The following is a 16,746-nucleotide window of genomic DNA, read 5'->3' as shown; positions in this document are numbered from 1 at the left end:
TCTCCGGTTCTGGTTTATAAACCCTGGCCCCTCACCCACTGTCCTATGGTCCCATCACACGATGGTGTGTGTGTTCACACTGCAGGGGTGTCGCAGTCTTATTTCCTTGCACCATCTCCTTGTGGTACCTTTGAATAACAAATGCATCCACAGAGCCGCGCGTTCCGTGCCTCTCAAGGACCTTTTGTGATGATGGATGAGCTGAGAACCTCCGGTTTTACTTCCCAGACATGCAAATCACTTCGTGGTTGGTTGATTGAAAGGAAACGGTCGCTATGGACAGTTTTACCACGAGGCGTTTGACTTGAGATTTCCCACAGCACTTAAACGCCAAGTACTTAAACACACACTAAACCTAAAACAAGCCATCTGGCGAAACGTAAAGAAATATTTAGAACAGTTATGAACAAATAAGTAGACAGAACACTTGATAGTCGTGTTCATAGTAGACAACAATGTACATGATAATAGTGCAAGAAGGATGCAGAGTGCAAAGTGAGAATAAATTCATAATAAATATCGGTTATTCAATGCGATGTGGGAGGCTCACGCCGCTGCTGCTCACAGTGCTAATTAATCAGAATAAATATGGAGTCGTTGACAACACGCCGTTAAATAGGGACTGCGTTTAGTGACACAGGGTCATTCCTGCCGACTCAACGCTGGTGCACCAAGTCCTGTTTTATGGGCAAATAATAACAATGATTTTAACAAATTAAAAAAACAACAACGTGGTGTTCTACATGGCTCAAAATCAAAAGGTCACAAGCAAAAAGAAAAAGTCATCCTATTCTGCTGTGACATGTGGTCTTTTCTCATGATGATAATCCAAATAATGGAGAATCGTGCTGGAGATTTTCTGTAGAATTGTTTTGGGTTTTTTTTTAATGGGGAAAAAAAATACACACAAAAAAACAGCAAAAACAACCGAAGCTTCGATCATTAAAGACCAGCTCAGCTCCGGAAGGTGCGAGGTGGATTTCTGACCTCCGTCCAGGACTTCTGAAGAACACAGGGGCCTCAGTCCGTCACGAGGACCCGCGTAGAGACCGGCCACACAACCATCAGAACCAGAATCATGTTGAAGACCAGGTTCGCGCGTCCTTTTCCACCGCAGGAATCTAATTATGTTGGTTCGGTTTGCTTTTACCGAATAAACACAGCAGGTTTTTTTCTCTCGCTAACAGCCAGCAAGAAAAAAAAAAGGAAATCCACTCTTGTTTCATGTTGCTTTCCTCTGACCTTGTAACCTTTATTTCACTCAAACAATAATGTTTTTATTACAGTCGTCATTGTTGTTGTTAAATCACATTCCAACATCATCCGTCTTTGGTGATTAACACACATTTAATTGACGTTAACTTCGAATCAAAAATCACCTGCTTTGTTTTCATACATAATCAATTGTTCACATTTGCTTTAAAAAAAAAAGAAGTTGCGTGACTGCAAACACATTTTTTTTTTTAAGTCCTGTGTCTTCGCGTAGAAGCGCGCGTTTATGTCCACGTCTGCGCCATGAGGTTTCTTTCCATCTTTGTTTGATTAGTGTTTGTGAATGTTTCTACAGTAGACAAGCACACTGAGGGAAACCCAACGAGCTACAAAACAAGGATCTAGCAGCGATTACAGCACACAAATCAAATTCAGTTAATACTTCCTGATGCCCCGCCCCTCTCTAGTACTCAGCCACAGTATTTTTAAGTACTTAGAGACTTCAATCGGTGCAGTAGTCTGAGCGTCTCCCTCCTTGCATAAAACCTGCTAAGGTATCGTCAACCCCCCCCCCCCCCCCCCCAAAAAATGGAGCAAAATCTTAAAAGTTCTTTCTAAACAGAATAAAACACCAGACAAAGATTTGACGACATGTGTGACCGCCTTACAGCCGCATTCATGGAGCTCGTAACAGGCCCACCAACAGGTCCAGACAGAAATACCAAACCGTCACGTGGCGACATGAACACATCACACTGCTCTCAGCAGACTCAGACGGGTGTCGGTCGGTGCCGTCTTACCTGCCAGCTATGAAACCGCCATCATCGGCCAACTAAAACACTGAGGTGACAACCTGGTGAGCCTCTACATCCAGGTGTTTCAGCTCAGGGAATTTTTTTTTTTTTTTTTAAAAACACATCAACAGAATGTGAGGAGATACCGGTTTTGATGATACTTTTATCACCGCTAATAGGAAGCTAAAAACTAAGTTTGTAGAAGTATTTTGTGTGTCGAGAGGAGACAGTGAAGCCCAGATGGAGGAACACAACACAACACCAAACAATGAAAACACCAAAAACATGCAGACAATCATGAAAACGCACAATAAACTGTACCAAAAAATAAAGAAAAAAAAGAAAGAAACCCCTTTAACACTTATTTAACACGCGATTTAACCTCAAAGGTCATAAAAGCCACCCCCCACTAAAAATAATTTTAAAAAAAACTTAGGATTTAGAAAAATGTTTTATAACTTTGGAACTTCTAATCTTATCTATTCCCTTCATAAAAGTAAAAAAAAAAAACAACAAAAAACAGAGAATCCCAGCTATGGATGCAGATGCTTGATGCTACCTGGTCCATGACATCATCAATGGTTTAGGATTATTGAAGCACCGATCAGGAGGGAATACGAGACGGAGGAGGAGTGTATTCGCGCTGGCTGAAGTAGGAGCCGCTCAACCGCCCAGCACAGTGAAGCTCGCTTTGACGATAATGAGCCAATTACTTCATTGTCCATTTTCGTACAGCAGCGACATAATTTAATGTCTTCTTAATTTGTTAAAACACTTGAAATCGATGCCTTTGGGGTTGATGACTTTCAGTACGCGTCACTGTAAGTATTTTTTTTTTTTTTTTTTGCTGTTTTGTTCTTTTGCATCATGCTTTGAGAATTGTTTTTAATACTGAGTTTTAAATTGTGACACCCAGGTCACCAAGGAGAAGGAGATCCTGATGACTACATAACTAGTTGAGCCAATAAAATAAAATTTAGAACAGATTTTTATTTTTAAATGCGAGTGATTGATCAGGGTTAACCATGAATGACCCATCACTGAACCCATTTAAAACTGGTCTTTAGTGCAGCTAATGATGCCGTACCAACCTGTCCATGGTTTCACTGTAGCTGTTGAACCAAGACAAGCAATCTGTGACGTAAACACTTCTTACAGCACCACCGTTACCTTGACGAACTCTCAGAGTTTCAGTGTCACGAGTGCTCTTAGTAGCTTCTTCTACAACTTGAGTGTAAACTGAAATCGTACTGAGAAATACACACGAATAGAAAATACGCTGCCCTTCTTTGTTTGGAGTGTGGAATGAACTGGAGATTCAGCTGAATGCTCACACGTGGCACATACATGCCACGTTTCCACATACATGCCACGTTTCCACATACATGCCACGTTTCCACATACATGCTGCGTTTCCACATAAATGCCACGTTTCCACATACGTACTTTCAGTCTCCTATTCTGGATCAACCGAGTACGGTGAAGACAAAGTAACAAGCGAGGAGTGACAGGCTTATGCTCTTCCCGTAGTTACGTCTCTCTCTCTCTCTCTCTCTCTCTGCAGATATTCCACGTTTAGGTGTTTGAAAATTGTATGGAACCCGAAATTCAGGACTAAATGTGGACGTGTGTGGAAACGTGTCGCTACGGTGCAGAGGAAGTTCGGGAGAATTGCACGTTACCTTCAGACTCTAAACAACTGTATTGCACAGAATTTTCAAAGCAAAAGCACCTTTGCTGTTTGTGAGGTGTTTGTTTTTTTTTTTTTTTTTTTTAAGACTCCACTATCCAGCAAACATCTGGGGGGAGAGAGGTGGGGGCAGATGGTCATTGTCCATGTTGTTGGCATCAATGGCAGAAACTGTACAGGACAGAATCTCTAGGGGGTATTTCTCCAGGATGCCTTGCACCTCCCTCTGCACACTGTTGGGCCAGGCCAGGAGGTCGGCCTGCAGGCTCTGAGCTGCCTCCATCAGCGTCTCCTGCCGGCTGCTGAGGCCTGACAGCAGTTCCAGGTTGTGATTGAGCTGAGCCAGGACGGGGTTGGAGGCAGTCACGCCGGCTGCGGGGCCGGTGTGGGGCCAGTCATCCTCGGAGCTGGTGAATCGTGGCGAGGCTTGGCCTGACATGTAGCGCTCAAATTCCTCCGGTGAAAGGTTGAGGGACTGAGCGTCCAACTTCTCAATGAAGGCCGCCGCGCAGCACTGCACAAACACAGAGGACATCCAGGTCACGACTGGCTTGTTGGAGCGTTTGTGTTTAATATGCGGACATCTCACCCAGTGGTGGACAGAAACTAGTAGAAATACTGTGAAGTATTATTTTCATTCCCAGTACATCTCAAATGGCGGAACCATCCCCTCTGCAGAATAAGGTGATGCCTCTCTTTTACATACAAGAAGTCATGTGATCCATTATTGACAAAGATATTAATTACATTAGATTACCTCATGGTAACTACGTTCTAGTTCAGTAGTCCTTTTGTTATTTAGGGACTCTGTTCTTAAGTTGCTCCAACTTTATTAATATAGAAAAGGCTGTGACTTTGCAGCTCGCCATCACTGACTTTGAACGAACCCCTGCCGAACCAGAGGCCTGTCGCTTACATTTCATAAAGTCTGGACGAGGAAACAAACACGTACCAAGTTGGTGAAGTAGTATCCATCCTCGCCAGTCATCAGCCTGCTGGGGTTGCAGAAGCGGGTGATGTACTGGATGTTAGACTGGAGTCGTGGAGGGTTAGCCTTGAGCACGATGTAAATGAGTGCAGGGAGAAAGTCGTCAGCTGAGGCCGGCTCGTTCTTGGTGATCCTAATGGCGCTGAAGATGTGCTTACTGCAGCGTGTGATGCACGCTAGTTTGTCCCGAGGAACCCTCTTTGAGTCCATCTCAATGATATCTGCAACAGCCAGAGGGACACGAAGGTCAGGGGACGGACTAGCATGTAATCATCTGAACTCGAATCATCGAGTTCAGTCAGCAAGCGTTTGACTGATGGACAAAAAAACAATAAATTCACTGTTTAGATGGATGATGAATAATTTTAGTATTATTTTTTAAACCTGAACAGGTATAACAATGTGAAAATGTCAATGTGGACTTTTGAAAACTGTGATGGGGATTTCAGTTGGAAATTGGGAATTTAAGAATTGCATTTTGGAACGCAGGAGCCAGGAAATGTTTTATGTCCATGAATATTTTACAAAGATAAGAACGGGAATTCAGCATAGACGCACAGAAAGACGTGTTCTGACCTGTTATAGCTTTGACAACATTCTCAGAGACTTCAGGGATCTCCTCGTCCATGGACACACACAGCATCTGGATGGTCACCCAGTGCAAAGCCCTGCAACACAGACAAACTACAATCAGCCTGTTTCTCCTTCTTACGTAAGATCAAACAAAGCTTTTCAGGCTTGCAACAACAAAGGGTGAGCATCACAAAGAAACATCAATGGCACGGCTGAAAGAGTCAAAGGTGAAAGATAGGACGACATGAAGCTGAAACCAAGACCCGCCCTAAAACAGATGTGTATTCCTCCTTCCATCGCGTTACTCACAAAATACTACTACTTTTCAAAAATCAAAAACTCCCTCCTCTGTTTGCCATTTAAAGTTTACAATCCAATTAGTGATTGAAGGTGGAAGAATGGGACTGACAGACGAGCCCTTGGTCATGTGAATGTAGTTACCAGATGGGTCACGAGACTCCACGCCAGCCGCGGTGTTCTCACTCTGTGCTGCAGACGTCTGAGGAGTCTGAGACGCGGTAACTGTCCACTGTGGAGCCTGCACTAGTCTAGTTAATTGGTTGATTGCCAATACCAGGTGTAAATGCAGTCAGGTTAAAATGGTGCTGACTGCCTCTTGCTGAACTAAGAATCAGTTAAAAGAGAATCGATGACATTCTTTAAAAAAGAAACCTGAAATGAAGTGAAGAAGAGAAAAGTACAGACAGAGGAACCTGACTTCATGTACAAATGCTTCACTACAGAACGGGAGTGGGCTGAACGTCCCCCTGAGACACCCACCTTATTCTGTTCTGTGTGGCTAAATCTTTCTTCTCATCATCGGTGGTTTCCGGACAAAACACACTCTTATACAGACGAGTCATGATGTACTTTTCCACTTGGTCCATCACCTGCTCAACGGACTCGGAGGAGCCTAGAGAACAAAGATTGACTGACTTCATTAGTCAAACTAAACTTCATTCGTCATCTGTGGTGGTGGAACCTGGACCTGGATAAAGTCAAATGTGTGGATGCACTTTGTGTTTCAATTTCATATTTTTAAGAAACAGAATCAGCTTTATTGGCCGAGTATATGGACAACACGGATGGCGTATGTGTGTCAGTAAACAAACAATGACGTGACTGACAAAAAGACAACAGTGCAAATGTGCACAGTGCGAAATGAGAACAAATGAGGCCTCGTGGATGCTAGTTAGCAACGACATATGTATGAGGCAGGTGGACGATTCAGTTCATCAGCAGTAAATATGGATTGATAATGAGTTGAGAATTTGTGGGTGCAGTCGTTGTTCAAAGTTACAGGTTTATTGTGTGAAGGTCGTAGCAAAAAAATATAAACAGCAAAAACAGAAACATCAACTGAACCAGCTCTCCGTCAACCTTTGAAGTGGCTCATCAAGCGGTCAGCCATGTTCTGGTAGAAATCCTGAACACACTCGGACAGCTCGTCAGCACCGAGGTCCTGTCAAAACAACAAGTTAAAAAGCTGATAAAGGTCGTGAAAACAGCGCACGGGCTCATTGATTATTGTTGACTATTGTGACATCACTCCAGGTAAAAGCGTTGATGGATTTCTGAGGACAACAGACCTTCTTGCTGGACATGTTGACAATAAAGGCTCTGCATTGTTTCTGGATCTCCCGGCCCGGTTTCTGGAGGTTTTTCAAGAAGTCCACAAAGTCCTTGGATACTTGATCGGTATCAAAGCTAGCATGACGGCTAATGGATGGGCTGGTTGTCTTACCCTCCTGAGTTTCTGTCAAAGAAACAAGTACATTTGAAAAAAAATTATTCTCACGACAGAAGCTTGTTGTTTGTTTTACAGGCATCAACCAAAGTGGGACATAACTGGAATGATGAAACTAGAAAGAACCTTTTGTCAGCTCTTTGTTTGCAACAACAGAGAGCTTCTTCTGTGCATTGAGAAGCTGAGACCCACAGAAACGGTTAGTCAGCTCAGTGCAATGAGTAGCAGTGGGTGGGAAGTGTTAGCATAGAGTGCCTCTGTCAGAGGTCATCACAAACACTTCTCTCAAAAACCAAAATACACCAAAGAGGAACTACAGTTTTGGTATCTGTAGGAGCCTGACAGACGTATGCTAACACTTCCCACCCACTACCAGTCATTGTGCTACGCTAACTAGCCAGATCAGCTCGCCTCTGCAGGTCTCAGCTCCCAAATGCAGCGCAGAGGAGAATTCATCCTCAGGGAACTTGAAGGTCTAAACCAAACTGGTGGCAGTCCATCGAGAACATCGTGAAACAATTTTTCACAAAAACCAAAAATATAAACATTATTGTGGTACAATAAGCACAATAGATTTAAAAATGTATGTAACCCATGTCAAAGTTTATAAATACTTCAGTCAGGACCAGAGTGGCGAATCAACCTTGATCATCTTACCTTTTGACCTAGTTATCACACAGCAGGAAAATGGTGTTGTTCAAATGATAGCGATCTACTGGACGTGATCTTGTACGTCATAAATATTTGATCCTATTTTTCTAGCCTGTTACTGAGAGCCTGGTGGAGTCCCAAGCGTTGTACCTTTTTTGGGAGCTGTACGTGATGAAGGACTGAAGAACTTCTTAACAGTTGTCACTTTCCTCGTCTTCTCATTGGTTTTCTTCTCTTCAAACTTGGAAAAGGGTCCAAGAGAGGTATGAACGGGGTGCGGTGGTGGGGCTGTGGACTGGGTTTGCACCCCGTGACTACTGGCATATGCTGCTTCCTCCTCTCGCTGTAACCTAAAATGATGGAAATTTGATGAGAGTCGTTAAAAATGGCACAGGAGCAAAAACTGGTCAATGTACAAGCAAAGTACACGTAATGTCTCTGTTTATCTGCCGTCGTTCAGACTTGTTTACAGCATCTTACAGGAGGATGGATGGTTCTGGGTTTTTTTTGTTTGTTTTTTTCTAGACTTGCGAGGATGCAACAGAAGGTCTTACTTTTCTGCCAAGGCCCAATCATCCTGGATCTGTTTCTGGCGTACCCGCTGGTACTCCTCCCTCCAGCATTTGGAGCACAGGCCCTGCCATGCTGCGTTACCATAGTAACCGCATCCCTTTTTGCAAAGCAGGTCTGACTGGTCGACATGTATCCCACGTCGCTCCGTCCTCTGACTCATAATGCCTACAAAGCTGAAATGAAAACACAGAAAAGTTAAATTTAACCATTAACCCTGACGTGATTTGAACACACAACCTTCTGATCTGGAGTCAGATGCGCTACCGTTGCGCCACAGAGTCTTATCAATGCTGGTGAGAATTTAACACTCAGGTCACTCACTTTCACAGGGGACTACTTTCACATAAGTGCCTACATTTCTTCCACCTCTGCTCCATTGTCATTTATTGAAGTCATTCTATATATCTGTGGATTCTTACTGAGATGCAGTGATACATGTCAGTAAAAGTGTTTGTGTGTCCACTGCAGGGAATTCCAACTGGTGGACGAATGTGGGAACGGCATTCCTGATAGAAAAAAATAACAATATCAAAATCCTGACTTTGCTTTCAGGTGAAACCTTGACTGTCCTCTAAGTTGGTATAACAGTTATGAAACCATGATCCAACAGCAGCCTCCTGACCTCAGGAGAACAGATCAATGACCCTGAGGTGACTTGAACCCCAACCTTCAGATGGAAAGTCAGACACTCTTCTATTGCACCACAGATCCGAAGGGACCGAGCTGAGACAGTGCTAGTTTCCCTACCTCTGACTGATCTCTGACCTTCTTACAAAGAGTCATCGATTTAATCTCTGGGGTTCTGACTTCAGACGTTTACTTTGATAATGAGGGTTCTTTTTACTTTAATCTCTGATACACAGATGTCTCCGACTGTCAAAGCTACTCCTGACTGTGGTCTCAGGCCCAAGACTTTAATCTCACTACTCGGCACATAAACATTGCTTGCCTTCTTGGTTCATCTCAGCCTGTCATCGGGTGGCTGTTTCATTACTGACATCAACCAATCACAATGCTTTGATAAACTGCCCCCCCACCCCCAAAAACATTACTGACCCTGACGTGACTTGAACACGCAACCTTCTGATCTGGAGTCAGACGCGCTACCGTTGCGCCACAGAGTCTGATAAGCATGAGGGAAAACTTTCAATTCTTTCTTTGGACATGGAAACTACTTACAGTCACTCAGCACATCTACATGCTCTCCCTTGTCGATAAATGAGGCCATTTATACATGTTTGTTGATTCTTACTGGAATGTGGAGATATATGTCAGTAGAGGTGCACTTATCTTCCAAACAGGAGAACCAAAGTGCTGTGCTAACCAAAAAAATCTTCCATGATTGATCACCATAGGAGGTTGTAGTGCTTAAAGTCTGTTCAGCATTTCTGTTTGTTATCACTTCAGCATAACAAGGAGAGGGAATGAGGGCAGCTTCCATCCTCTTTGAAAGGCAATGGCACTTATATTATCAGACAAAGGAAACAAAACAACAACAAAAAATGACCCTGACGTGATTTGAACACGCAACCTTCTGATCTGGAGTCAGACGCGCTACCGTTGCGCCACAGAGTCCCTGGAGTCACAACTAGTGTTGCAAGCATCATCAGACAAACTGAGAACAGACAGGAGCAGCTAAAGACATACACATGGATTTCTGCTAGCCAGTTACTTTGTTGTCACACCAAATGAATCATTGAACCATTCCATGACACAGTCGTCATGCACAGATGCACAGATACACACACACATGTACACACACACACACACACACACACACACACACACACACACACACACACACACACACACACCGAATGTACACAGAAGTTTAGGGGTTTTCACATTTGTTTAAACACGAGGCTCCTGCAGTATTTTGAAACTGACAAATGGAATATTCCAAAGATGGAGCAAACATGACATCTGATCTGGAGTCAGATGCTACCATTACACCGCTGACTGTATCCAATGTTATGAACTGGTCTAATAATCAGCTGAAAGAGCAAATACTTGCGGAAGCAAGTTAACATTCAGACCAAATACAAAGACTCTGTACTTTACAGGTCAAGAGAGTGAATATGATCCGAGAGGTCGACATGAATTTAAAACAACAACAACACAAAAAACTCACAGGAAAGGATGAAAAGATCCAACTGGAGCGATAATGATGGAAATACAAAAATGAGGAATTCACGTTTCATATGAATTGTTTAAAAGCTAACGTGGAGGTTTGATTTCTATCTGTTGTCCAGACTTCTACCTCAGACTCTAGTAGAAGCGTTGGGGATTAATATGAGGTAACAACCTCTTAATAACCACACAGTGAAAAACAGAATTTGCTTGAGTCCGGGTCAAAAAGCTGGATAGTGCTGCAAGAATTCAGTGGCTCTAACCAGAACTTCTTGCATTTTGATAACAAAGATCATGCTTCAGTCTGTTTGTTTTTTGTTTGTTTTTTAGCAAAATTACTAAACATATCATTTGGTTCCAGACTCCATGACAGAAAATGCTTAGTGTTTTGGAGTGTTTGAATAACAGTACATGCTATTTAACCGACGGGTATTTGTGATAAGCATTTATTAAACAGTTTATAAACTTCACAATTCATTGATTCATCATGGTAAAGATAATAGTTTGACCTCTGGAAAGTATTAAAGTAAGAGTGACATTTGCTTGTAACTTGACATTTTAAGTAGAATTTAAAACTGCGATTGACACCTTAATACTCCAAGTCTTACACTTTCAGTATTTACAAATTACACCACGCAACAGTTTCTTGCAGCTGCATGTGTGGTTGTCACTTTTCACAGTATTCAAAGTACTGTCAATAATGACACTCAAGTATTTCTACTTAATTACTTCCCACCACTGTTGTTTTCATCAGCCGAATGTAAAAGCCGTTGCAAATGATTCCGCTCGCTTTTCACACACTTCCAACCCTCCGGTTATACCACCTATGCAATTATTTTAAGCATTTTTCCTTTAATTCATTCCCCCAGTGTGCTGCTCATCTCAGGCTAGCTTAAAATGCTGCGTTGCTTTACTACACAAGGAAGCTAGCTAAGCTATGCTAGACCAGAACAAGTCTGCACATCGTTATATGTTATATTTTTGCCTGGCATCCAAAGATTTATGTCAGTGCTCACCTGTTTTCACCCGATGCGAATCAGCAACTGACCTTCATTACTAGTGGCTGAGAAAACGACCAAGTTTTCCAGGTCACGACAATGACGTCTCCACAGAGACACACCGGAAGTTGATGTTTTTACTCTGCTATCAAAACGCATTCCTCTGTTTATCGTTTTGGATGAAATTGTATCATTTTCAAATCCCGGTTAGGTTTTTTTTGTAGTAGTTGTTTTTTGTTTTTTATGATGTTTTCTGTGGTTCAGCATTGTTCAGAGCTGTACTGAAAAAGAAGGATCGGACAATGTCGTCATCAGAAACCCGAAAGAACCGGGCATTCGGAGAAAGATCACGTGATCGACGGAGATTGCCGAATTTGTGCCACTCCGAAGTTAAGGCTTAAAAGATGAGAAAGTAACATTCTTCATTCAAAATCTACTGAAGTAAAAGTACATAAAATATGATATTTGTCTATCAAAAGTAAAGTTATATATTCTATGTGATATTTGTGTCATCCAGTGCTTGGGAGCAGTCGAGCATTAAACCCACGGTATTTTTGACCAAGTTTTTAGCAGATTATTGACTAATGTATCGAGGCCCAGTATGATTGACCCAGTTACACCACCAAGTCAGAAGCCCCAGAGACAAGTGAAACTTCTTATCGCTGCAACTTTTACATCGTTTATCCCAATTTAATTTTTAGTGACATTAATTTTCTACAAATAAAACACAATTCAGTTTGTGCAGTTATTAATTTGTCGATGATGTCAAACCCAGAGGGAGTGGCCAGCTTTGACGATAACAGTCATGAGTTCTGACACATTAAACCAAAGTTGTGTTACAAGATTGTCTGACCAGGTGTCAGTCGCACTGAACTCTGTGTGGAGGTGGCATGGCAGAGGTGGCTCATTTTAGAGTTTCATACTCTAGAAACCTTCTCTTTTTGAGATGAAGACCATTATGGGCAAATATGTTCAGCCTGTTACAGAATTTGGGAAAATTGTTCACAAAGTTTTCCAGCTTCCAGGATTACAGAGACATTTTTTAAACGTGTCCAACAAATGCAGTTTAATGATGATTGAAACGGCATGTCCTGATGATGGAGGCATGCCCAGGTTTGTCAGGCAGGCTGAGGGCTGTTCCTGAAAATGCTGATATTGATTCTGGGACAGTAACAATGTCTGGTAAACTGGATCATCTCTGACAAACAAAATTGTCAACTCAAATTGACTGTCAACCACATGCAAAGTTACTAAGTTTGAATCTGGCGAGCATGGTGTTAGGTTCCCCAACTGGCAGCTTTACTTCTACGAAGGCACAACAAGAAGCAGGTGGGAGAACAAGAGGGCAGGGAAGGCGCTGATAGGATAAGAGACCCTAGGAACGGGGCTGTAGTACTGGGCAATGTGTATTCCTGGGTATTGTGTTCTCCTCGTCTCCCAGTGCTCTCCTTGTCTGCAGTGCTTTAGTGATTGTTTTTGAAGAGCTCTGGCGCAGCAAAACATTCAACGTATCAAAAACAACCTCAGCCATGATCATAGTCCAGAGCTGAAAATCATTCCAGTCTAGACAGGACTGTAACCTTCTCTGCATGTGCTGTGGTAGACCGGAGCTGATAACGTCGAACTGACGGGGGGGAAAATAAACACACCAGGGTCAGAAATACTGATAACGAACATATCTGCTCACACACACATACAGACAATACAGCTAAAGCAATGATCCTGATGGGCCGGAGTTCATGTCTTCCTTCACAAGCCATCATCCAGGAGCTCTTCTCTGTGGCTCGAGATGCCAGCATCATCCCGGACATCTCCTTGGATCCTGTCCTCACCACTTTCCTGTCACTGGACTCCTCGGCTGCCCTGCAGCATCAATATGCCTTCTTGCAGCGGAGCATGAGCAAAGAGCAGCAGGCTGCATTCAACCTCGGCTTGGCTAGAGAACTGGGAGGCAACCAGGTCACCCACGGAGGAGTCGGTGTCGTTGCTCTGGCCCTGTCCATTCTTTTTGACCAAATTGCTCATCAAGCAAGTATAACTGTTTTTATTTTTCTGGTGTGTTAGCGGAATACTCTTCAATGTTTAAAGTAACACACCAAAGTTTTAGAAAATACATTTATTTGTTATGCTTCCCAAGCAGATAGACACCCGTCCCCCTCCCTTGTGCAGGAGGGAGCTGAGACCTGCAGAGAATGGCTGACTGCTAGTTAACACAACAAATCATAGCAGAGGGAAGTGTTAGCATACCTCCGTCTTGCCTGCTCAGCTTCCAAAACCTGTTGTACCTCCTCTAAATATTCTGGTCTGATAGATAAGGATAACCTTCTTGGAGCTGTTGTGTGTGGGGGTGGTGGTGGTGGGGTGTCTGGTAAATTCTCTCACGTAACGCTACACAATCAAATCTGTGCATTGGGAGGTAAACATTGCAACTGCGCACGCAGAAGAAAGATGGAGAGACAAGTAAATGATTGACAACAGTCGGAAAAAGCGGAGTATTTTCATATTTAATGACAGGAAAGTAGACAGAATCACTTAGTAGAACAGAGCTGAAGCAGAAATGATATGTAGATTTCCACTTTTTATCCCAGATCCGAGGACAAGGAGGAACAGAGGGAGATCTTTCACCTCAGAGATCCCATCCTAAAATGATTTTTGGCATCAGCAGTTCTTCAAGAATTGGCTTGATTGCCCAAAATTACCTGCGCCTGGTCCCTGGGATCGCTAACGACCTAGCAACAATAGCCGAGACTACAGAGCTCTACGACTACTGGCTGAAACTTGAGTTACTCGATCATTATGAGAGGATGACTACCAAGAAGAGGATGAGCACAGTGTCCATGCAGCAGTGGTTGACCGGAGCTGCAATTCACCTGCACATGAGAATCCACCAGGTAAGCTAAGACAAAAAAACAAAAAAACTCCCACTGGTATAAAAAGGCTTGGTTTTGTTTGTATTATAAAAGTTCATCCGATCAATTGAAAATTTGGCGTTCCGTTGCCAGGCAAGAGGCAGAGCAGCCTGGTCGGATTGCTGTTCCATCACAGGGCTCACACATGGAGAAGACAACCGTTCATACTCACATGGACATCTACAGAGTTCCCAAACAGCCTAATTTGCATGTTTTTTGGCAGGCAAAGGAAAAAACAATACGGTTTAGAGGGCTTTGTTTATTTAAATGTCAAATTTAACACTTATCTCTCCTCCTCATCCTGGTATCTTCAGCAGCTCTTGATATAAATCATAAAGCGCAGAATCGATCAGCATGTTTGCTACGACTAAAGAGGGAGGTTTGATCTAACAGCATCTGTGTGCTTGTGTCATCAGGTTCGGCTCCACTCTGTGCCGGTGGGTTCAGTTGAGTCGCTGCGTCTGTCATACAAGTCCGGCTTGGGCCGCCTCGTTCAGGGCTACACCACCTATCTCCGCTCAGCTATTCAGGAGACTGGAGCTCCAGGACCCTGGAAACGTAAAATCAGGATCAGAAGTCGACCAAGACAAACTACTGCAAACATATCCAGCGTAAGCAATGTGACCTGCTCAATGAAACATAACATAAGCCAAAGTGTCCTAACTGGCAGATTCAATCAAACTAATGCACCCAATTCAACGGCTGAAATCGTGAGAATTTGTAAAACGGTGGAATCCAGTGATGCGTTTGGACTTTATGTGCCAAAAGGGGGCGATGAAAGACAGGTGGCACCCAATGCTTCTGCTGGATATAACAGCAATGAGGAAAGTGGCATGCTGGGTTTCTTGGTTATTGAGCCGCTGAGGAATGTGAGTCACAACGTGTCGCATCACCCCTGTGAGTCTCCAGCCATACAACAAGCTCTGGTGTCCCGTATTATAAATGCGCAGGACCTGGAGCGGAACCGAAACTTCTTCCTGTATCCTGAGAAAGTCTTCCACAGCCTGCTCAGGCAGAGGGACGACTTTGAGCTGAAGACAAATTGGACAGAGGTGAAAAGTGTGCCGGTACACGTCCAGTCACAGAACTGACACCTCGTGGTTCTTCTCACACCGTTTGTTACCTCAGTAAACAAGAGTTGATAGACCCCCCCCATCGCTTGCGTCAGTTTCCTTCTGTACAGCATGATGTTCATTTCAAAAGTTGTGGTCACGTTTTCTCCCTTTTCTTTTCCTTTTCAAGAAGTTTAGATTACCAGATATTTTGCCCCCTGGATGATACGGTATTAGAAACCTGGATCCTTTCCCCCAATTTCTTTTACATCTGTATTATGTAGCATTGTATACTGTATGGTTACAGGGGGACTGGTGTATATCCATCCATTCTTGAGAAGCAGGGATACGTTGTTCATATCAAGAGTGGGTTTAGGGCTGGACGATCCACGTCGGACTCGAACCTGGACATCAGCAAGGTTCTAGTGAATAAAGCAGTGGATAAAGAGAGGATATAAGATCTGCTGTGGAAGGAGACGTCAGTTATAAAGTCGTGCTGAGACGGGATGAGGGATAGGGTGCTCCACTGGATCCATACACTTCTGGGAAATTGCACTATTCCAGAAAGAGTAAGCGGGTTGAAATACATCATTCTAATTAAGTGGTGCTGATGAGACCCCACAGGGAAGTGTAATCAGCCCACTTTTTTCAGCATATTATCAATTATATTCTCTGTAAAGTGGTAAATGGTTCTGTGTCCTTATTTATAGATGACGGGGCCATAATGAAAGGAAACCCGTTTATAGACAACTACAGTACAGCAGGTACCGGACTGAGTGGTAACAGGTTTTGCAAAACCAAAGTGTCGTCTTTGATTCTTTAAAAAAAAAAAAAAAAGTCGAAGCAGGACCTCAGGTTACAGAACAGTCTAGTTTGAAAGAGTAAAGATACTAGAATCTATGGGGGAGGGGGCTTGTTTGTGGAGAAAATAACACACAGGGGACAAATAAAAGACATGAGAAGAATCTTAATGTTATACCTTGTCTGGTAAAAAGAGTGGGGGGGGGGGTAGAGTAGCATTAATGATAATATATCGGTTAATTACTAGATCTGTTGTTGATTATGAACCCCCAACCCCACCCCTAGGGTCAAGGAAGGCGGGGCAGAGTACAAAGGCTTTTACAACTACACATATTAGGGCCCTTGTTATTGGGAAGGGAGGAAATCGGCCCGCAGATTGACTTGGATGAGATCATTGGGGCGCGCGTGCGCTCTCCGAAGAACCATTGATATCCGGTCCTCAAAACCATTTGTGACATTGAGATGAAACTCACGGAAATTTGGAATATAAGGTGGCCGGGGGAAGCGGAGGAATGTGCGAAACTCAGCATTATTAAATCTTGCATGCTCTATGATCTGCATACCGTCATCATCATCATCATCATCATCATCATCATCATCATCATCACGCCCGCTTGCAGCTGGTGTG

The 16,746-nt window shown here is 43.3% G+C and overlaps 2 protein-coding genes and 3 non-coding genes across 5 annotated transcripts; 1 reads left to right on the top strand and 4 right to left on the bottom strand.

Moving 5' to 3' along the window:
* Nucleotides 1–1,799: 1,799 nt before the first annotated feature.
* Nucleotides 1,800–11,673, bottom strand: rabgef1 (RAB guanine nucleotide exchange factor (GEF) 1). The gene is made up of 9 exons (XM_086227283.1): nucleotides 11,375–11,673; nucleotides 8,210–8,401; nucleotides 7,806–8,005; nucleotides 6,847–7,013; nucleotides 6,638–6,719; nucleotides 6,038–6,170; nucleotides 5,261–5,352; nucleotides 4,649–4,905; nucleotides 1,800–4,210 (listed from the first exon to the last, which is right to left on the bottom strand). The coding sequence occupies exons 2-9, from the start codon at nucleotides 8,386–8,388 to the stop codon at nucleotides 3,791–3,793; spliced, it is 1,530 nt and encodes a 509-aa protein (XP_086083409.1). The 5' UTR covers nucleotides 8,389–8,401; nucleotides 11,375–11,673; the 3' UTR covers nucleotides 1,800–3,790.
* trnaw-cca (transfer RNA tryptophan (anticodon CCA)) lies at nucleotides 8,438–8,509 on the bottom strand. Its single transcript has one exon. It is a non-coding gene; the product is annotated as a tRNA-Trp (tRNA).
* Nucleotides 9,281–9,352, bottom strand: trnaw-cca (transfer RNA tryptophan (anticodon CCA)). Its single transcript has one exon. It is a non-coding gene; the product is annotated as a tRNA-Trp (tRNA).
* On the bottom strand, nucleotides 9,732–9,803 carry trnaw-cca (transfer RNA tryptophan (anticodon CCA)). The gene has a single exon. It is a non-coding gene; the product is annotated as a tRNA-Trp (tRNA).
* Nucleotides 11,674–13,058: 1,385 nt separating the features above from the next.
* On the top strand, nucleotides 13,059–16,134 carry LOC147248404 (uncharacterized). The gene is made up of 3 exons (XM_086226663.1): nucleotides 13,059–13,384; nucleotides 13,945–14,247; nucleotides 14,682–16,134. Exons 1-3 carry the CDS (start codon nucleotides 13,073–13,075, stop codon nucleotides 15,354–15,356), a joined length of 1,290 nt encoding a protein of 429 aa, XP_086082789.1. The 5' UTR covers nucleotides 13,059–13,072; the 3' UTR covers nucleotides 15,357–16,134.
* Nucleotides 16,135–16,746: the final 612 nt, after the last annotated feature.

Source organism: Aulostomus chinensis, chromosome 15 (genome assembly GCF_037954235.1).
Source record: "Aulostomus chinensis isolate RoL2024-O1b breed Wild chromosome 15, RoL_Achi_v1.0, whole genome shotgun sequence".
NCBI classification, from domain to species: Eukaryota; Metazoa; Chordata; class Actinopteri; order Syngnathiformes; family Aulostomidae; genus Aulostomus; species Aulostomus chinensis.
Note: the sequence above shows the minus strand (reverse complement) of the source record. Positions and strands in the feature narration are given on the sequence as shown.